At 47.0% G+C, this 18622-nt stretch overlaps 1 protein-coding gene across 7 annotated transcripts in view; it reads left to right on the top strand.

The window, feature by feature from the left end:
• The window catches only part of Itpr2 (inositol 1,4,5-trisphosphate receptor, type 2), a 406037-nt gene that overhangs the window by 180290 nt on the left and 207125 nt on the right, over window positions 1-18622 (top strand). For all 7 annotated transcript variants that reach the window (XM_039108425.1, XM_063286748.1, XM_039108427.2 and 4 more), the window contains 4 exons: window positions 441-614; window positions 17032-17121; window positions 17234-17359; window positions 18245-18367. In XM_039108425.1, coding sequence (XP_038964353.1) covers window positions 441-614; window positions 17032-17121; window positions 17234-17359; window positions 18245-18367 — 513 coding nt within the window. The remainder of the gene's footprint in view (window positions 1-440; window positions 615-17031; window positions 17122-17233; window positions 17360-18244; window positions 18368-18622) is intronic.

Below are 18622 nucleotides of genomic sequence, written 5' to 3'. Positions count from 1 at the left end.
GTATTGCAGTACCTATGTACATGTGTGCACATATGTGTGTAGTACCCAGAGTCCAGAAGAGGGTTCAGATCCCTTGGAGCTGGAGTTACAGGAGGTTGTAAGCTGCCATGTGGGTCCTCAGAAGTGAACTGAGGTCCCTGGAACTGAACTCAGGTCCTCTACAAGAGCTTTAACCCCTGAGCCATCTCTCCAGCCCCCTAGACTTTTATGTTGAATTACTCTTCAGCATTTTGACATGCAAGAGTTCCTTTTCACATGTGAACATATTGCTTGGAGTCCACGGATACTTGCAGCTAAGCTTTCAGCCAATACACATACATGTAAATGTCCGTGACTGTTCTGTAAGCGTTGATCTTCATCTAACCGGGTGTTTAAAAAACGAGACCTTAGGTGTACAGGAACAAACTAGGGCTACAGAAACTGCGTTCTCCCGTGTTTAGGTGCAGTTACTAGTGTCGAACCAAGATGTCGATAACTACAAGCAAATCAAGGCAGACCTGGACCAACTTCGGCTGACGGTGGAGAAGTCCGAGCTATGGGTGGAAAAGAGCAGCAGCTATGAGAATGGAGACATGGGCGAGGGCCAGGCCAAAGGAGGCGAAGAGGCAAATGAGGTTTGTTTCCCAGATCGCTTTTAGGACGAACATTATCCATCTTTACTTTTTTTTTTTTTTTTTTTTTTGGTTCTTTTTTTCGGAGCTGGGGACCGAACCCATCCATCTTTACTTAACGCCTAGGGAGTGCTTTGCCTTCACAGCTGTGCGCTCTATGCATGCAGTGCCCAAGGAGGACAGAAGGGGGCACCATATCCCCGGGAACTGGGGATACAGAGAGTTATCAGCTGACATATTGGTCAGGGATGGAACCTGGGTGCTGGGAAGCACAGCCAGAGCTCTCAACTGTTAAGCCCCTATTTCAGGTCGCACAAAACAGCTTTACTGATAATATTTACACGAGAGCTAACCATCACCAATGCTATGATTGGCATTTCTGAAATGCCTGCCTAGTGTTACACTTAGGGGCTTTAATCTGCAGGAACAACGTGACGGGCGTGTGGACGCTTACCTGGGATAGACTCGGAGGACCTCAGGACATGTGGGGCTGTAGAGTGGGGGCACAGAAGGCGCTAATTAAATATTAATAAATATTATAGCTATTAACTTAAATATTTATCAAAATATATCCTATAAAATACCAATATTAATTTCAGCATATTAATGTCAATAAATGTGATATTAATTAGAAACACAGCGGAGTTGCAAGGGGGAGCTGAGGTTAGGGTCCTAGGGCAGGTCTCAAGATGATGGATTTCTTGTAACTCTCCACTTTATCTCTTAGGAAATTTTCCTACAATTTCTACGAGTGTTAGCAGAATGTAGACTTTCTGATCCATAAAACCTTGTTTTGTGATCAGTTAGTGCCATGGGGGTGGGGCATAAATTCTTCTCTAACTCATTTTTCTGAAGAAAAAAATGTTGGCCTTTATTCAGTGCTTCTCATGTCCACACCAAGAAAAATCAGATGTTTTTACATGTGGACTCTCCTTTAAATGTCAGAACAAACCTTTTAAACCCAATAAACTAAAGCTTCGAAATCCAAGGGCTCTCCCAGGCTTCGAACTCTGGGACTCGGCCAACAGTTGGATGATAAGATCCAGACTCCTTAAGATTGCACTTTCCGACACAAAAATAAGTCGCTATGCTTTCGCAAGTCATAATACCCCTTCCTTTTGAAAAGCCACATTTTACCTGTGCCTAGGAAATTTACTGTTGCTTCTCTTCTGACTTAAATATACCTGTTTGAATTATTTGAATAGAGGTCTTGGGCTGGGCTGGTGGGATGCCTCGCAGCCAAGCCTTTTGATCTGAGTTCAATGCGTGGGTCCAACGGCCCTCCACTCAGCTCACTGAGCTACAAGAAGAGAAAGTGTCTCATAAGAATTCAGATGAGATGTAGCGGGAAGGCTGTAAATCCCTGGCCTTCGCTCACTGAGGGACGGTGGGAAAGGGCGGGGGGCCTTCTGCTGTGGAGTGGTGCGTGCGCTCTTCCGCCAGAAGCATGAGAAGGAGGAGGGGCATATGGATTAATTGCAGACACTCTCAAGGCAAAACCGTATGGCTTGTGGAGTAAAAAATTAGTTTTCTAATCTGAAATGGGTGACTTCCAGATATAAGAAATGGGAACCGTTGTAGGCATGTTGCTCAGGTTTAATACGGAGGAAAATCTAGAGTTTGGAAGAGCTTGCCCTGGACTGTTGGCTTCAGGGTCAAATGGTTGTAGCTCTGTATGGAGACTCCACTCATGAGTCAGGAGGCTGCTTTCTCCAAACGTCTGTGGCCTCGCCCGACTCTGTGGACCCACTTTTTGAAGGTCTGGGATGTGACGGTGACTATGGCGCTCTTAGGAGACGTCCCTGTCTGCTGGAATTTTCTCCCTGGCTACCAAAGTCCCAGGGAGCTGCCTGTTAGCTTCCTCCTGGATCTTGGCTGCACATGAGCTCACTGTGCTGGCTCAGGCAGAATTGAACTTAGAATCCTCACTGCAGGGGAGCCGACCAGAGCAGTTCAGCTGCAGGCAAAGCTAAGGGGATGTGAAGGGAGGCTAGACCTGAGTTAACAACCAGGACAAGATTAACGCAGAGGCGGTCAGTAGTGGGGGTGGTGGGGTAGTGGGGGTAGTTTGGGTAGTGGGTAGTGGGGGTGGTGGGGGTAGAGTAGCGTATGTTCTACTTGTAGTAACTTACTTTGACTTTCTAAGATTTGTCTTTATTACCTGCAAAGTGGGCACACAGTGCACGGTAAGGGATCCATGGGCAAATCCTTGATGGAGTGTGTTAGCGTGCTGGCTAGGATTATTCTTTTCTTGTCACTTTGACACAAGCTCCGGTCATTTGGGAATGGGGACCCTCAACTGAAAAGATACCCTCATCAGATCGACTTGTAGAAAAGTCTGTAGAGACCTCCCTTGACCAGGGATTCATGTGGGAGGGCCTGGCCCACTGTGGGCCATGCTGCCCCTGGGTAGGTGGTCCTGCATTCTCTGAAAAAGCCAAGCTGAGTAAGGCCTGAGAGCCAGCCAGTCAGCGGTGCTCCTCCAAGGCCTTAGCCAGTCAGCGGTGCTCCTCCAAGGCCTTAGCCAGTCAGTGGTGCTCCTCCAAGGCCTTAGCCAGTCAGCGGTGCTCCTCCAAGGCCTTAGCCAGTCAGCGGTGCTCCTCCAAGGCCTTAGCCAGTCAGCGGTGCTCCTCCAAGGCCTTAGCCAGTCAGCGGTGCTCCTCCAAGGCCTTAGCCAGTCAGCGGTGCTCCTCCAAGGCCTTAGCCAGTCAGCGGTGCTCCTCCAAGGCCTTAGTCAGTCAGTGGTGCTCCTACAAGGCCTTAGTCAGTCAGTGGTGCTCCTCCAAGGCCTTGGGCCCACGTCCTGTCTCCAAGCTCCTGTCTTAGGTTTCTGCCCTGGCTTCCCTTCATGATGGACCGCAGTACATAAGATCAAATGAACCCTTTTCTCCCCAAGTTACTTTTAGGCGTGACTTTTACTATAGGAACAGAAGGAAAGGACAGTCAGTCAACATGGCTTCAGTGTGCATTCAAGAACTGACAGTGTGAGCAAGAACTAATATTAGATACTAGAAAAGACAACGAACAAGGGTCCAACTTTATCTAATTATTCATCTTAAGATTTGGTTTCGTGTATGTGCATGGGGGTTTGTAGAGTCCAGAAGAGGGTGTTGGATCCCCCACAGCTGGGGTTACAGGCAGCGGTGAGCTACTCAGTGTGGGTGCTGGGAACGGAACTCAGATCCTCTGAAGGAGCAGCCAATGCTCTTAACTCCTGAGCCAACCCTCAAGCCCCTCTAACTGTAATTTCTCCTTCAGTCTTGTCATCATGGACCAGTGGGCTCAATTCTGAGCTGCTCTGTCTCCTGGTCATATTCCTAGCAAGAGCAGTCCAGTGCTGTATCTGTGCACAGCACCACCTAGAATGAACTGAGTCCCCTGCTTAGGGATGAGGGAACCTGTCCTGGGAGTTCCTCCTAGTGCCTGTCGGAAGCCTGGACACGTTTATATCTGAGCCAGTGGTTTCTGTTTCGGGTTCCTTCCATGATGCCCTGTGGCCTGGACTGTATCCCTTTACCCCTTACTCCCCATGTGTCCAGAAAGTTTGATCACAGCAGTAAGGAACAACTTTGAATGGTGTGTATCTTATGAAATAGAACCACTACTGGAAGGAAACCCCTGTGGTCTTTCCGTACCCAGAATAAACTGCTCCCACAAGTTCGCAAGCTTCCTTGTTTAATGGTTCTCTCCTATGTGTAGTGCATGTTAATAAAACAGAAGAAATATATAGAAAATACTTCCTCCGGGCTATTCTGGGTCTGTTGTCTCCTATCCTTGTTGAGTATGGCAATAATTCACCAAAGCTCTAGTCCGCATTGGCACATGGTCATACATGGCTTTCTAGTGAGCTGGCCATGGACTGGTGTTTTAAGAAACTTTGCTATTACTGTGACAGCTTGGGCATGCTTCTTCCTCTTGAGCCCGTTCAAGAGGTACTTCTTCAGGTTTGTGTCTGGGAGCCAAGCGTCCCATGTGCTGTGCTCTGGAGCAAGTGTTTTCCTCCAACGGTGTGTGAAAGTCACCATACCTCCCATCCCCATTACTGTTTACGTGCAGGACAACCATCACCGTTGTTATTTTGATTCCATTAGTTGGTTCAGAAGGAGAGATTAATTAACTGATTGATTAACCGATCATTATTTTGATAAAGCTAAGTTCTGTTTGGGCAGGTGATGAGGTTCTGTTTGCCTGGGTGTACCAGATAACGACGCTGGGCTGCGGAGATGGCTCAGTGGTTGACGCCCTTGCCGCACAAATGCGGGGGCCAGGAGTTTGGAGGTTTGGAACCGGTTGGCAGGTGGCCTGTAGTTCTAGCATCACAAGCCAGAGATGGGGCGTGCCCAGAGCAAGCTGGTTAGCTGGACTAGCCATCCTGAGGAATGGTGGGTTGGACTGGCCGCACCTCAGTCAGTGAGGCCAGAGGGCAATGGAGATGAGTTTAGACAACAACCCCGGGACCCTCAGGTGTTACTCTTTGACTTCTGGGCGCCCACTGTGGCTGTGAAGGGCTTCACTGTGAATGCAGCTGTATCTTAACTTTGAAACCCCAGCTGAGTATTATATTGAACCTCGTTATTATGCCTGTGGCAGTAATGTCGGCGTGCATACGTGTGGTAGATTTTGTTTTCTCTTTCTCAAGCCTGTGTCACCCCGCAGGAAGCACTTAGTAATTTATTTAAACTCATACCCTCTTGTCTCACCCACATCCTATTTGGAGTTTACCATACCAGCTGGAATTTTAACTCCAGCCGTGGTAATTTCTCATAATGGGAAACTGATTTTTTTTTCACATTTGCTTGGTGGTTTTCACCAGGCTTTATTGATTTAAATGTTTGGGTTCATGCCTACCTGATATCCTGTGCATACATGGCTAGAGTTGCTTTTCTAATTTTTTAAAATTTTTTTTATCTTCTTAAGATTTTTTTTTAATGTGTATGTGCCTTTTGCCTACATGTGTGAGTGTGTAGTGCGCCCAGTGTCTGTGGGAACAGAGGAGGCACTCTTGTGAGTACCTCTCGACTGAGTCATATTCATCTGAGGAAATCTCTATGGTTATGAGATGCTGTAGCTATTTGACTGAGTCAGTATGCGCTGATAATCTTCCGCAGGTTGAAGAGGGTGCTTTCCTTCTCGGGGGAATTGCAGTTGCCTCAGCCTGTTGCCAGGGGGCGCTGTTGGTCTGAGCCTGCAGAGATCTGCACGCTGCCTTGAGGCGGACAAGGGTTTTAGCTCCTCCGAAGCTGAAGATTCTTCAGAGTCTGGTTGGTCCCGCGCTGCAAAGTTAACATTGCGTGTGCCTTCTGGATGGTCACTCTAGCCTTCGATAATGGCTGCTGGTGTGTGTCCTTCTGCCCCCCACCCTCGCTGAGGAGATGGAGGGGGCGGGGCACGCCTTTTCTTAGGAAGGCTTGTCTAGTTTTCAGCTGTTCCCGCGGAAGCTCCTGAGGCGACTTCCTTCAGGCCTTTAGTGTGGTTGTTGTTGTTATTATGAAGGTACATTCTGTGTGGAATTCTTCTGAGGCCTGGATTTAGTCTAGAGAACGTTCTGTGGCACTTTGGGGGAGTCTGTTTAGCCACACTAAATACAGATTTTCGGATTGGGACTTTGGGGGCCTCTTTATGAATGGGAATTCTAGTCTTAGATCCTGAGAGTGGGCTTTTTTGCGCACAGGGGCTTGAGACCCTTAGACCATAGCCAGAGCGAAGGCCAAGCTATGCATGTACTTTTGTCTGCCCAGGGGGCTGTGTCGTCTTCCTTAACTCACTGCTGTGACGTCTCCCTTTCATGCTTGGAGATCTGTGGCTTCTGGCCAGAACTTTCATCTTTCTTTGCAACCAGACTTCTCTCTCTCTCTCTCTCTCTCTCTCTCTCTCTCTCTCTCTCTCCCTCTGTGTGTGTGTGTGTGTGTGTGTGTGTGTGTGTGTGTGTGTGCGCGCGCGTGCGTGCATGTGTGCACCTCCCTAGCCCCAATACTAGAACTCAGAATATAGGTTACCAGCATGGACTAAGGTTGGAAGGGACACCAGTCAATACCAGTGAATTTCTGCTCTGAAATTTTTATGAACTTTTGTGGTTTCTGAGTTCCTATTGAAAAGAGGCATCTTAAATATTTTATCAGTCACCTTTGGAATTTTTCTAGAAGGGGCTCCTCACATTCTGCCCAGCACTTGTCAAAGATAGTCAGCTACTCTGTTTCCAGCCCCTGCATCCAACCCCCTGGTGTCTGCACTGATGTTGAGGATGACCTGTGTGGACCACGGCTGAGCCTCCTGTCCTTGACTAGTGGTTGTTTCTCTGGAGTAGAGTCCTTTCCAACCGTCTGCCTCGTGTAGTGTGAGACCTGCAGGCTCACCACTTGGTATTCATAGGACTTTCTCATTTCCACTGCTAAAGTTTGATGTCTGGTTGTCACATATTCCAGATGTGACTCTTACTCTGTAGAATCGAACACCTTTAAAACAACATACAAAGTCCAAGCACAGAGCACAGGCTTGTTTTGAAGGATCGAAGGATGGTTACAAATGTATCCAACACTAATAGCAACAGGAGTGTTTGTATTAGAAACGGCTGGGGGCTGCAGAGTTCCAAGGAAGGAGTGTTTCCTTTGGCAGAATCCAAAATGTTTCCGGAGGAGCAGGGCCACTGTGGGAGGCATCCAAGAGTCTTTTACATGTGATCAGGTGTGAATTTATGAATGCTTGAGGGCAGGGGTGGTGAGAGAAACAGGCAAACGGGTGGACAGAGAAACATGGAGGGTCCGTTTATAATGAGATAATTTCAGGAGACTGAAGAAAGACATGTGAGACACAGCAGTGTTAGTTTGTGCACAGGTGAGTGGACATCACTATGAGTGAACCAGCAGCCAAGGACAGTGGTAACATACAGGATGAAATCCATTCTGTGTCAGCAGAAAAGACCAGCAGCAGCACTCACTCGGGCAGGCCGGCCGTGGGTACAATCATCCTTTGTGTCTCCCGGACTTTCACAGAGGCTGTAAACATTGTATTGTTCTGATCAATCCAGCATTCAGCTGCAAGGATATTAGAGGACACTTACCATGAATCCGGGGCTTCATTTATGTAATTTAAAAATGCCTGCAGTAGCATGAAAGTTTAAAAATGTTTTCTTTGATTATTTTATTTTATAAGTGATATTTATTAAAAATATCGACACTTTCATGCCCACAGTCTAGTTTTCTCATTTGCACGGTGACGGCACAGGCTGTTTAAGGGCTTGAGGGGAAAGATTTCATTTAATACAAAACCATATACAGCACATGCATGTTTTTCTTTGCAATTTAGGTCGAAGATACTTTAGGTCAAAGATACTAATTTTTAAAAGAGGGTCATCTTATTTTTTCCAATCTGATAAAAACTAGTGCACCAACTCTTCAGAGTCAAGTTTTGCACAGATAAAAGTGAACTTTCCTAGTTGGAAATGGCCCTCCATCCTCCACCAAATAAATGGAAGATTTCAACATAATTTAAACAAAAAAGAATTGGGAGGTGTCACCATAGGCAAAAAGTCTGAAGTACCTTAGCTTTCTGTCCTTGGAACATTGAGGTTCAGAGTTGGACTCCAAATTAACCCATGACTGGAGCTGACCTCTAACGATCACAGAGATGGGCACAGATTTCACACCCGTGTCCGTAAGCCATGCTCCCTGTATGCAAATGTGTCTTCTGGGGCCACGGAAAGTGTGATTGTTTTCGAAGGTCAGCGGGCTGGGGAGGGGGGGTAAGCAGGCAGTGTGGGCAGCATTAGTACAGGCTCTAATCATCACCTTGAAGTGCGCGTTTTCTAAATCTAGAAGGAGAGATTAAGGCAGGAAGGCGTGGCTGTGCGGGTTAAGTCAGGGTTGCCCTTTCTACACACCCTTCTCTTTATTTAGCCTGAGAGGCAGGTCACCTGAGGACCTCCGAGCTCCAGAGAGAAGGCCCTGCCCTGTTCATTTTATTACCACCGTTACCACCATGGGTTCGAGTCTCTGGTTTTGTTACCTGTTTCTTCCTATGCAATTGTGTAGTTTTCAGTGTTTTTTTTTTAATTTAAAACATCTTTGTGTGTGTGTGTGTGTGTGTGTGTACAACTATGTGTGTATGTGTACATGGATGTGTTTCTGTGTGTAAATGTGCATATGTGAACATGTGTATGTGTGTGCATGTGTGTGCACATGTGTGTGCTGTCTCTGCCTTCCTAGTGTTGGTATTATATGTGTGTGTGTGTGTGTGTGTGTGTGCGCGCGCGCGCGCGTGCACACACATATACTGTTGTTCTTGGCTTCAACTTTTCATAATAAAATAATTTACCCACTCAGTGACTTTAAGTCTGATGTATTTTTTTAAAGATTTGTTTATTATTATATTTATATGAGTCTGCTGTAGCTGTCTTCAGACACACTAGAAAAGGGCATCAGACCCCATTACAGATGGTTGTGAGCCACCATGTGGTTGCTGGGATTTGAACTCAGGACCTCTGGAAGAGCAGTGAGTGAGCCATCTCTCCAGCCCCTAAGTCTGATATATATACATCTGTCCTGTTTTGGATTAAAGGCAGTATTTTCTTTTGTTAAGCTTTCTAGTTAGGTCTTTTTCATACTCACCCTATGTGGATACATGACTGGATTTTGCTTACAGATCTCTTGTGGTTCTTTCAGTGGACATGTGGAGAAGGAATGGGATGAACTGAACAATACCATGGAGGGCTCCATTGTCTAGACAAGGGGCTGGGACTGTGTGGGTACCTGCCCCTCTCTTTCAGGGCTCTTTAAATTAACCCAGCCTTGTAAGGGACCAGTGGATTATGCATGAAGCAGGATAATCCTGTTTTCTACGGTCTCCATTGCTGGTCTATTCTAAAATGCCCTTAGGTCATACTTGTTGTAGGGCACAGTCTGGGCATCTTCACAGAGACAGCCCGCAGCCAACATGTCTGTTACCAAGTTTCTGAGGGGATAGAAGAGCAGTTCCTTGGAAATTAGACCTGTCCGTGTCCGGCAGGGCAAGCAGCACATCTCTGTTGGCCTTTAGAGGAAGGGGCCTCACTTTGTCTTGCTGCTGCTTGGCTTACCCTTCAGAGAGCTGGTCTCAAGCATGTCAGGGACTTCGTGGGGTCATGATGACCACTGCGGAGTGTTTCACCAACCTCAGGCAGGCTTCCCAGGTGTGTTAGTGTTCAGTTCTGTGGATGCTTTAATGTGGGGATGTTTTTCAGCATAGAAGAGAGACAGAGCTCACTGCAAAGTACAGCCTGCTTTGAGGGGCGACAGGACTGGAGTCAGAGGGCCCATCTACATCTACATCGAAGGCCGGCTTTGCACTGTTTCTAAAGTTTCTAGAACAGACGGCTCTCCTTGCACACTTTGTCTCGTTTCAGGGGCCTGTTTGGTTTAACTCTGTAGGTGGATGTCTTCATTCTTCATTAGAAAGCCCCCTGCTGTACACTAATCTTGTAAAGTTAGAGATCTCGGAGCTAGGGTTAGAGAATTATCTAGTAATGACCTTCTGGGTAGTTCAGGATGTCAGAGCTCCTTCCTGGGCCAGAGACATGACTCAGGTCCTGTTCTGAGCTATCCCCAGTCCTGTGTCTCCAGCTGGTGGTTTTACAAGCTGCTGAGGGAGGGATCATCCAAGTTACTGTTTAACGAGCTTCCTTGCGGTATCAAGATCTGAAACCCTCAGATGATGCTGAGATGATCCGGCTGCTTTGGCCTGAAGTTGGGTTTAGATGAGTTGAGTCTCCACTTTGCTGACTTTCAACCTCTGGAGACTATCATCAGGGAACCCAGGTAGGAGGTGTTGACCGTGAAGAACCATCTGAGGGTGAACTGACTAAATACCGGAAGAGATAATGTTAAGACAGTGACTGAACACACACGAGCCAAGACTAATAGAATCACTCCTACACTTACAGCCCAGTCCTACCTTGAACGCAGAGACCCAGTTCACAGCCGTTCCCTGTGATGGCGCCTCATGAGCTTCGAACGCTCTCTTTGTAGCTCAGTCGAGCAGATGAAACATTAGCTGAATTATTGGGGGTATCTATACAGCATTGAACATTGATAACATCATGGGAAACCCTCGAAAAGCCTTGAAGAAACCCAAAACCATATGATTTTTTTATCTTTATTATTTTTTATCTTTTATTTCTGTAGAGCTGTACTTGCCCCCTTAGAAATGGGTGTGTGTGTGTGTGTGTGTGCATGCGCGCTTATGTGTGTGCATTCACGTGTGTGTGTGTTTGTGTCTTTTGATTTGAATTAATAGGCTGCTGGGAAACCTCCCAGTAACAATTAAGGTAATGATAGATCTTCCTGTCGGTGGTGCCAGTTGATGCCTTTTATCCCCTGGAAAGCTCAGAAGCAATGGAAGCAGGGCTACAGACAGACAGACAGACACAGCCATTCTCTTGCATTCTATCTTGGGCACAATCTCAGAACTACATAAGGAGAGAGAGTTCTCTTCTTGAGTTTACAGGGTAGAAATAAAGATCTAGGCTCAAACCAAGAGAGACACAGGCATGGCTTGTTAACAAGGGAGTAATGAACAGTAAACCTGATGTGTCCACTTGCTTGACCAGGTATTTAAAGTTCTCCATATGTTGACTTTCCCAAGATTCCAAGGGAGATGTTGCCTCTAGAAGAGTGGTTCTCAACCCGCAGTCACCTGTGACCATTGGAGATCACAGATATTTACATTACGATTCACAGCAGGTACAAAACTACAGTTATGAAGTTGCAGTGAAATAAATTTATGGTTGGAGGTCACCACCACATGAGGAACAGTATTAGAGGGTCACAGCATTCGGAAGGTTGGGAACCACTGATCTAGATGGTTCCGATTTTAGAATTCAACCTGGTATCAATCAATGAATCCAGCTACCATTTTCTGGGACCATGGTGGCTCTTTAGTCTGATGTAGGAAATGCAGTGACCCATTGGGAACAGCTATATAGACTCAGTGAATGAACTAGGTAGACATGGTGACGGGAGCTCTCAAGGTTGACAGGAAGGTCAGTTCAGGGTCACCTTTGACTACATACAAAGTTTGAGGTCATCCTGTGATATAGGATATCCTGCCTAAAACAGACCAACAATCTACAAATCAAACATATGCCTAGTATTTCCTGGAGCCTAAGGGAAGGAAGCTGCCCAGAGTACATACGTTTTGTTGTTCTGTCAGTGGGATGGATAGACAAAGAAATCTGGGGTATTTGGTTTGACACAAAATTAAACATTTTCAAATGCTGACAGAAATAATATCAAAGAAATAAAAAAGTGATATTTATTTGAGGAGAGAGTCGGGGAAAGAGGTGAGGTTGGAGCCAGTGTGCACTCATTCTCTCAAGGGGAAGGAATGTGGGTCCAGGTTGAAGCAGGGCATCTGCTAGCTCTGGGCACACAGCAGCACAAACCCATTGTGGATCCTGGCTCGAGCCTTCTGACAATCTTATACATCTTCCAGGGAAGTAAACCCATTACCCAAGCCTCCATGATGGTCCTAATGAACACAATATGCAAGGTCATATCTATTCACCTGGGGACTTTAGTCCTGTGTAACCCGCCAGACATCTGCCTAAGTAGCTGGCATTGTTCCACCACCCTGCAAGAGTTCATCATTCGGGTATCTGATGCGTGTGTGTGTGTGTGTGTGTGTGTGTGTGTGTGTGTGTGCAGGGGCCGTGGTGAGGGGACATTCATCCCAAGTGCCAACTAAACTGAAATGAGATTGGCTAGCAAAATCTGAAAGACAGGCCATTGATGTTTTTCCCACATAGTCTGTAGGAATTTGGGGGAGGGAAGGCAGGCATTTGCCATCAGAATTAGGGGTAGGGCTGGTTGGTTAATGGAGCTGCCCATTGTATTAAAGCATGGTTATTTGAAGAGGAAGCTTGGGATATAGGTGGTGAGCAGGGTTCTTTGCTGGCCAGACCACTCTACCAAGGGATGACTCCTGAAACTGGTGGGTGGGGATGAGGAAGACTCACTGAACTATTTCCATTCCACAGTTGTGGGCACCTCATGGCTTTATGTGGTAGGATCTTGAAAGTTCTGTTTTTAAAAGTTAGGTGCCTCCTGCTTGGATTTTAGATGCTGGGTCTCCATCAATAAATCCCAGTTTAGTCTCCCCTACTCTTTATCTCTCTCCCTCCCTTCTTTCTCTTCTCTCCTTCTCCCCATCCCTTCTCTCTCCATCTACCCCTGCCACACTCACACACAAATACTCACACACACTCACATACAGAGACACACACATACTCACACTCACACACCCATACACACACTCACACATACATACTCACACACACACTCACACACACACTCACATACACACACTCACACACTTACACACACTCACACATACATACTCAACTCTCACACACACATACTCACACACTCACACACACACTCACACACACATACACACACTCACACACACATACACACATACTCATACACACTCACACACACTCACATACACTCACACTGACACATACACTCACACACACTCACACACAAATACACTCACACATACTCACATACACTCACACACACTCAAATACTCACACACACACTCACACACATACTCACACTCACACATACTCACACACACTCACACTGACACATACACTCACACACACTCACACACAAATACACTCACACATACTCACATACACTCACACACACTCAAATACTCACACACACACTCACACACATACTCACACTCACACATACTCACACACACTCACACACACTCACACACACTCACACTCACACAAACACACATTCCTGTTACAAGCAGAACTCACTCTATGTCTCTTCTGTGAAGAATGTCCTGACCCAGCTTCTAGACTGTTCTTGTCCTGATTCTGAGCAGCTGGTTTATAATGGTCGTATAATATGTGATTACAGTACTCACCCTGTGAGATTTGCCAGCCAAGCCTCTTCCCATCTTCACCTAGAAGCAATAAGTAAGGCTGTGTAGCTGAGGTTAAAAACAGCCCAGGACTGCTGCTGGAGCACAACTGCAGACTTCATGACTCCAAGTGCCATTGGATTTGTGTTGTAAGGGTGACACTGTTCTCTACGGTAACATCCCACCTCCAACCTGCCCAGGCCTGCTCAGCTCTGGGGTCTTGCATAAGTAACACTCCTACACTTGGCAGTTTCCCAATGTTTTTGTCTTTGGAATAAGTGTAGGTCTTTGTGGATTTGGTCACTGACCTGCGTCTAACGTTGTGTAGCATACAATGAACACTATCCATATCTGTTCCCTAGGGAGGAAAACTCTCGGAATGTCTGTATTTAAAGCCTTTATGTAATGGTGATAGTAATGAAACCAGCAACACCGAACTGTCCTTACACGCTATGTAGTTTGCGTGTTTCTGCTCCCCCGATCCCAGTCTGGGAATCGTCCAGATGTTCCGTGGGCTGATGCTTTGTTCAGCTTGGTTACGGACTTAGTTTCTGAAATTAAAAAGAATTCTCCAGTGTTTCCTCCCTTTGTCGACTGCTGGAACTTTAAATTAAAATCATTAGTCTTCATAATCCCTTCACAGAGTTGAGTGACTTTCTGTCCCTCCCCCCGGGCTGAACCGAAGCATATTCTTTTCGGTAATGTTTTGATGAGCGTTGCTTTTCTTTTGTCCCTTTTTGTCGGTGATGGGATTTGAACCGAGGACTGTGTGCATACTAGACAAGTCTTCTGCCACTGGACTGTACCCCCAGCCCAAGGTTGCTTTTTTAACAGCAAGACTGCTTCTCCCAGGCTTGCCCGTTACCTTTAGCCGCTTTCTTGAATGCTGACAGACTCTGCAAGACGAGCAGTGCTCATGCTTTAACTCTAGTTTGTGGCACGTGGGGGTGAGATGGCCTTATGAAAAGGTGGCTCCACTTTTGCGGTTAGAAAAGGGAATCTGGTTTTTGTGGGTGAGGTAGGGTCCCAGGCAGCCCAGGCTTACCTGATTTTGAACTCTAGAGTCCCCCGTTTCTGTGTGGTGCTGAAATTATAGGATGCCCAGCTTAGAGAAAAATAAATTTAATTACATTTCTAGAATTTGCTACTTTTGCTTCTTACCCATCGTTCCTTTCTACTAGGAAGTAGAAACTCTGTGGCCTCTGTCTCTGGTTGAGCATTCCCGGGGAGCTGGCTACCCGCGCTACCAGCCTTCCCTACTGGTCTGCAAGGCAGTGCCAGTTGCTGGTCTCTTCCTGGCCTCAGGAATGCACTTTTTCGCTCAGCGTCAGGCTGATTGTGTCTCCCCTCTCCCTCTTCTTAACCTGGAGTGGAGACTGTGCTGTCCTCCTGCTCCTCATGGCTACTCGGTCATGGGTCATAGTGTAGCCCCAATCCACCCTGTTCAAAGCCTGAAGGCCTTCCGCACCAGTCTCTCCTATCATTTGTGAGCGCAGTCACTTTGAAGGAAAGGGACGAGGCCCGAGAGGTAAGGAATGTCAGTCGTGACCGCAGGGAAGCACAGAGAGCCATATCTAGCAAGAATGGATACACACCACAGAGCAGAACGCAGAATCCTCCTTAGGAGTACTTGGCAGTGTTACTGCAGTGGGGATGGGTGACTCTTCCACCCAAGGCTTCTGCGAGAGAACACGAGACCTGCTCTGCCCGCATCGCTGGCCTCAGCCTGACCACTGTTTCATGAGCTGAGAGTCAGCAGACGGATTAGGCTATTCACTCTTGAGAGACAATTGGGCAGGAGGCAGGGAGAGGGAGAGGGAGAGAGGACTCTGAGACCCATGACTCAAAAGTTTAGTTCTCTGAGACACTGGAGGGGCATTCTGGGTAGACGATTAGATTGGGGATAGTGTCTGTTTACAGGGTTTTCATGCTTAGCAATGGCAGAGGAGATTCCGACGGGGTGGAGGTGGGGCTGCAAACAGTGTTTGCCAGGAAGGACACAAAGGAGAAATATAAAGCTGACAGGGACAGGGGTTGGGGGTTGGGGACCGGCTTCAAACTGACCACACCCTTCATTGGCAGACCCTCCTTCAGTGTCATTTGACTGACAGGGAAAGCATCTGCTTTAACCTCTCAGTTTGAGTGAATTTCTTAATTGGTCCTGGAGCACCACTGGGAAGGCATCTTAGGAATGCAGGGCATCACCTGGCCTTGTGTGTATCTCTGTTACTTTTCCTGAGCTTAGACTGTGGTCTCACTAACTGGGAGCCTGACGCTGCCAACAGGCAGGAAGTCAGGGTCTCTGACCCAGCTTGAACCTGACACTGGTCCTGATCCCAAATGCAGTTCTGTGCGTTGTGTTGTGTGGGTCGGGGAAGTGACTACTACTGGGGAGGTTTCTGCCATTCTCTGCTCTCGCTAGGGTTCCTCTGTAAACATACCTATGAATTTTTCTGGAAACATCTCTCTGCTGCCCACCCGCGTGCCTCATATGCTTGGCTACATAGTTCTCATCTTTGAAGACCTTGACTTGACCTTGGCTCCTCTGTTGAAACGCTGCCTGAAGCCGGGGCACCTCTTTCTCCCTCCCTCCATTGCCAGTCGGATCTGTGTGAAATCTCTGATTTCTCATTTCATGCTTTCGTAGGTGGCTGTAAGTTTCTGGTGAGAAGAAGGGACCTTCTATATCTCTTAGAGGCTCTCCCAGTAGGCTGGTGTAGGCACACAGTGAGCCTAAAAAACTCTATGTTCGGGAGGGCTAACGGGTACTTTCATATGGCGAGTCCAAGAGGTGATATTTAGCATGTGCTCATGCCCTGGGTTTCTTTCTTAATATGATTTATCAGATAATGGTAATTGTAATTACTTATTTTCGGTGTCTCGGTATTTTCCACAAGTCTTACGGATGAAGTGATTTGCAATATTACTTTTAATCTAATTCGTTTTTCCTTCTTCATTGTCCTGCTCCACACTTGACCTGTTCCATATTTGACCCCGAAGGATGTCATGGTAGCCTGTCAGAGCGTCCCGGGGTTAAGTGGGCCTTGCCTTTCTTCCCTCAGCTGCTTCTTGCTGCCGTGATATGATTGCTTCTTTGTCTGTCAGTTCCTTCTCCATCCCTCATTTCCTTACAGTTCATCTTGGGTGATAGAATTATGTCTTGTGTGCCCGTGATTTTGACCGTTTCCCCTCCTGGAGAAAGTAGAAGCCTAAGGCATGTCGGCAGCGTACATGGGCTCACACAGCAGCAACGTGCACAGCAGCCCTCACGCTAGCTTTCCCTCATGAGTGCACAGCGATGCCACTTACCCTGTAACGTGGTCTTTATGAGGTTGTAGTAATGTGCGCGGCACGTTCAAGCTGAGATACTTCTGGTGCAACAAAAAAGAATCACTAAATTAACATCCGGGACAGATGTTCGATGACGGGACTACAAAATTATATTCTTACTATAAAAGTAGTAAGTCCATGACAAACATAAAACACACTTTGGTGTTCATTTCAGGAGTCCAACCTCTTGAGCCCGGTGCAGGACGGCGCGAAGACACCTCAGATCGACAGCAACAAGGGCAACAACTACCGGATCGTCAAGGAGGTCGGCAGATGAAACCGCGCCCTCTGTGCGCACGCGCGGGCACACAGAGGCTGTTTTTACTTATGTGTATGTCCCAGTGCTGTGTTTAATACCACGCTTCCTCTTTCCAAAGATCTTGATTAGGCTGAGTAAGCTCTGTGTGCAGAACAAGAAATGTCGTAATCAACACCAACGGTTGCTGAAAAATATGGGGGCTCACTCCGTGGTACTGGACCTTCTGCAGATCCCCTATGAGAAGGTTGGCCCTGTTTTACTGTCTTTCTTCGATTCAGCATTGCTTAAAACGTGTCGCCAAGTTATAAAGGTTATAAGAATTTTCTCTCCCCTTAATTGTTTAAGAGGAGCCCTGTCCCAAACACTCAGCACCCTTGAGTTCTTTCTTGTGTTTTCTATGCAGTGGGGCAGGCTTCCACACAATCCCGCTTCAGCCTTGCAAATTATTAACGTATAATGAATTTCCACCGAGTCCCACACACCATGAAGGCTTTCCCCGTGGTCCCAGCCATGTCCTGTTGGCACAAGTTTCTGCTTTAGAACCATGTAGACTCACAGCTTGGTTGCACTGTCTACTTCTCTCTCAGTCCTGAACTCTCTTAGATGGCCAGTTAGAAGAGAGTCCCCCCTTTTCCTACTGTGCTCCCGTTCAATTACCTGTCTTTGGCGGGAACGTGGAAGGATGCTAAGCTCTGTGTAGAGCTTCCTAGCAATCACGTGCAACTCTGATTTGTCCTAACGCTAGTCATGTGTCTCCTGGGTTCTCCTCAGTAAGAATCTCCCCTTCCTCTTGCAATGACTAGCAATACTGTGTAGAGGTTTTTATTGAGAATGCCCCATCTTTCGTCTGACTTTAATTACATTTTTTGCTAGCATAGGTATTGGTGGGTAATCAGACAGTGTGGGAGGAAGGAGGAGTTGGACTGTGTGACCAGGAGAGGGTGGGGAGCATGGAGCAGAGTGACAGGAAAAGTGAGGTGAGAGATATTTAGAACAGGAAAGAGGGGGCCGGGTAGACGGACGGGATGCAGAGACACAGACAGCGTGAAGAAGAGCCACGGAGGAGGGAGGGATGCACTGCTGTGTGAACTTGCGCTCTTGGTGTCACGTGCTGCCCTTCGACCTACAGACCGACGAGAAGATGAACGAGGTGATGGACTTAGCCCACACCTTCCTGCAGAACTTCTGCCGCGGGAATCCACAGAACCAAGTTCTCCTTCACAAGCATCTCAACCTGTTCCTAACCCCTGGAGTAAGTACCACGGCGGCTCCTGACGCCCACAGCAACGTGTGGGGCAGGTTTACCGCATGGTGAATAGAGTTTTATTGACCTTTGTACATTGCTTCCCCCTTATTGTGGGTAACTCCACAAAACCAAGTATTTACCTTGTGGAAATTCTTTAAGCAGTTTAAAATTTTACACAATTTTTTTTATATGTAAATGGCAGTTTCATTTATAATGTATGACTTAGTGTTAGAATCAGGAGGTGAGAACAGAGAACTAATT

The sequence above is a fragment of the Rattus norvegicus genome, chromosome 4 (assembly GCF_036323735.1).
Source record: "Rattus norvegicus strain BN/NHsdMcwi chromosome 4, GRCr8, whole genome shotgun sequence".
NCBI lineage: Eukaryota > Metazoa > Chordata > Mammalia > Rodentia > Muridae > Rattus > Rattus norvegicus.
This window is presented reverse-complemented; position numbering and strand designations above follow the sequence as displayed.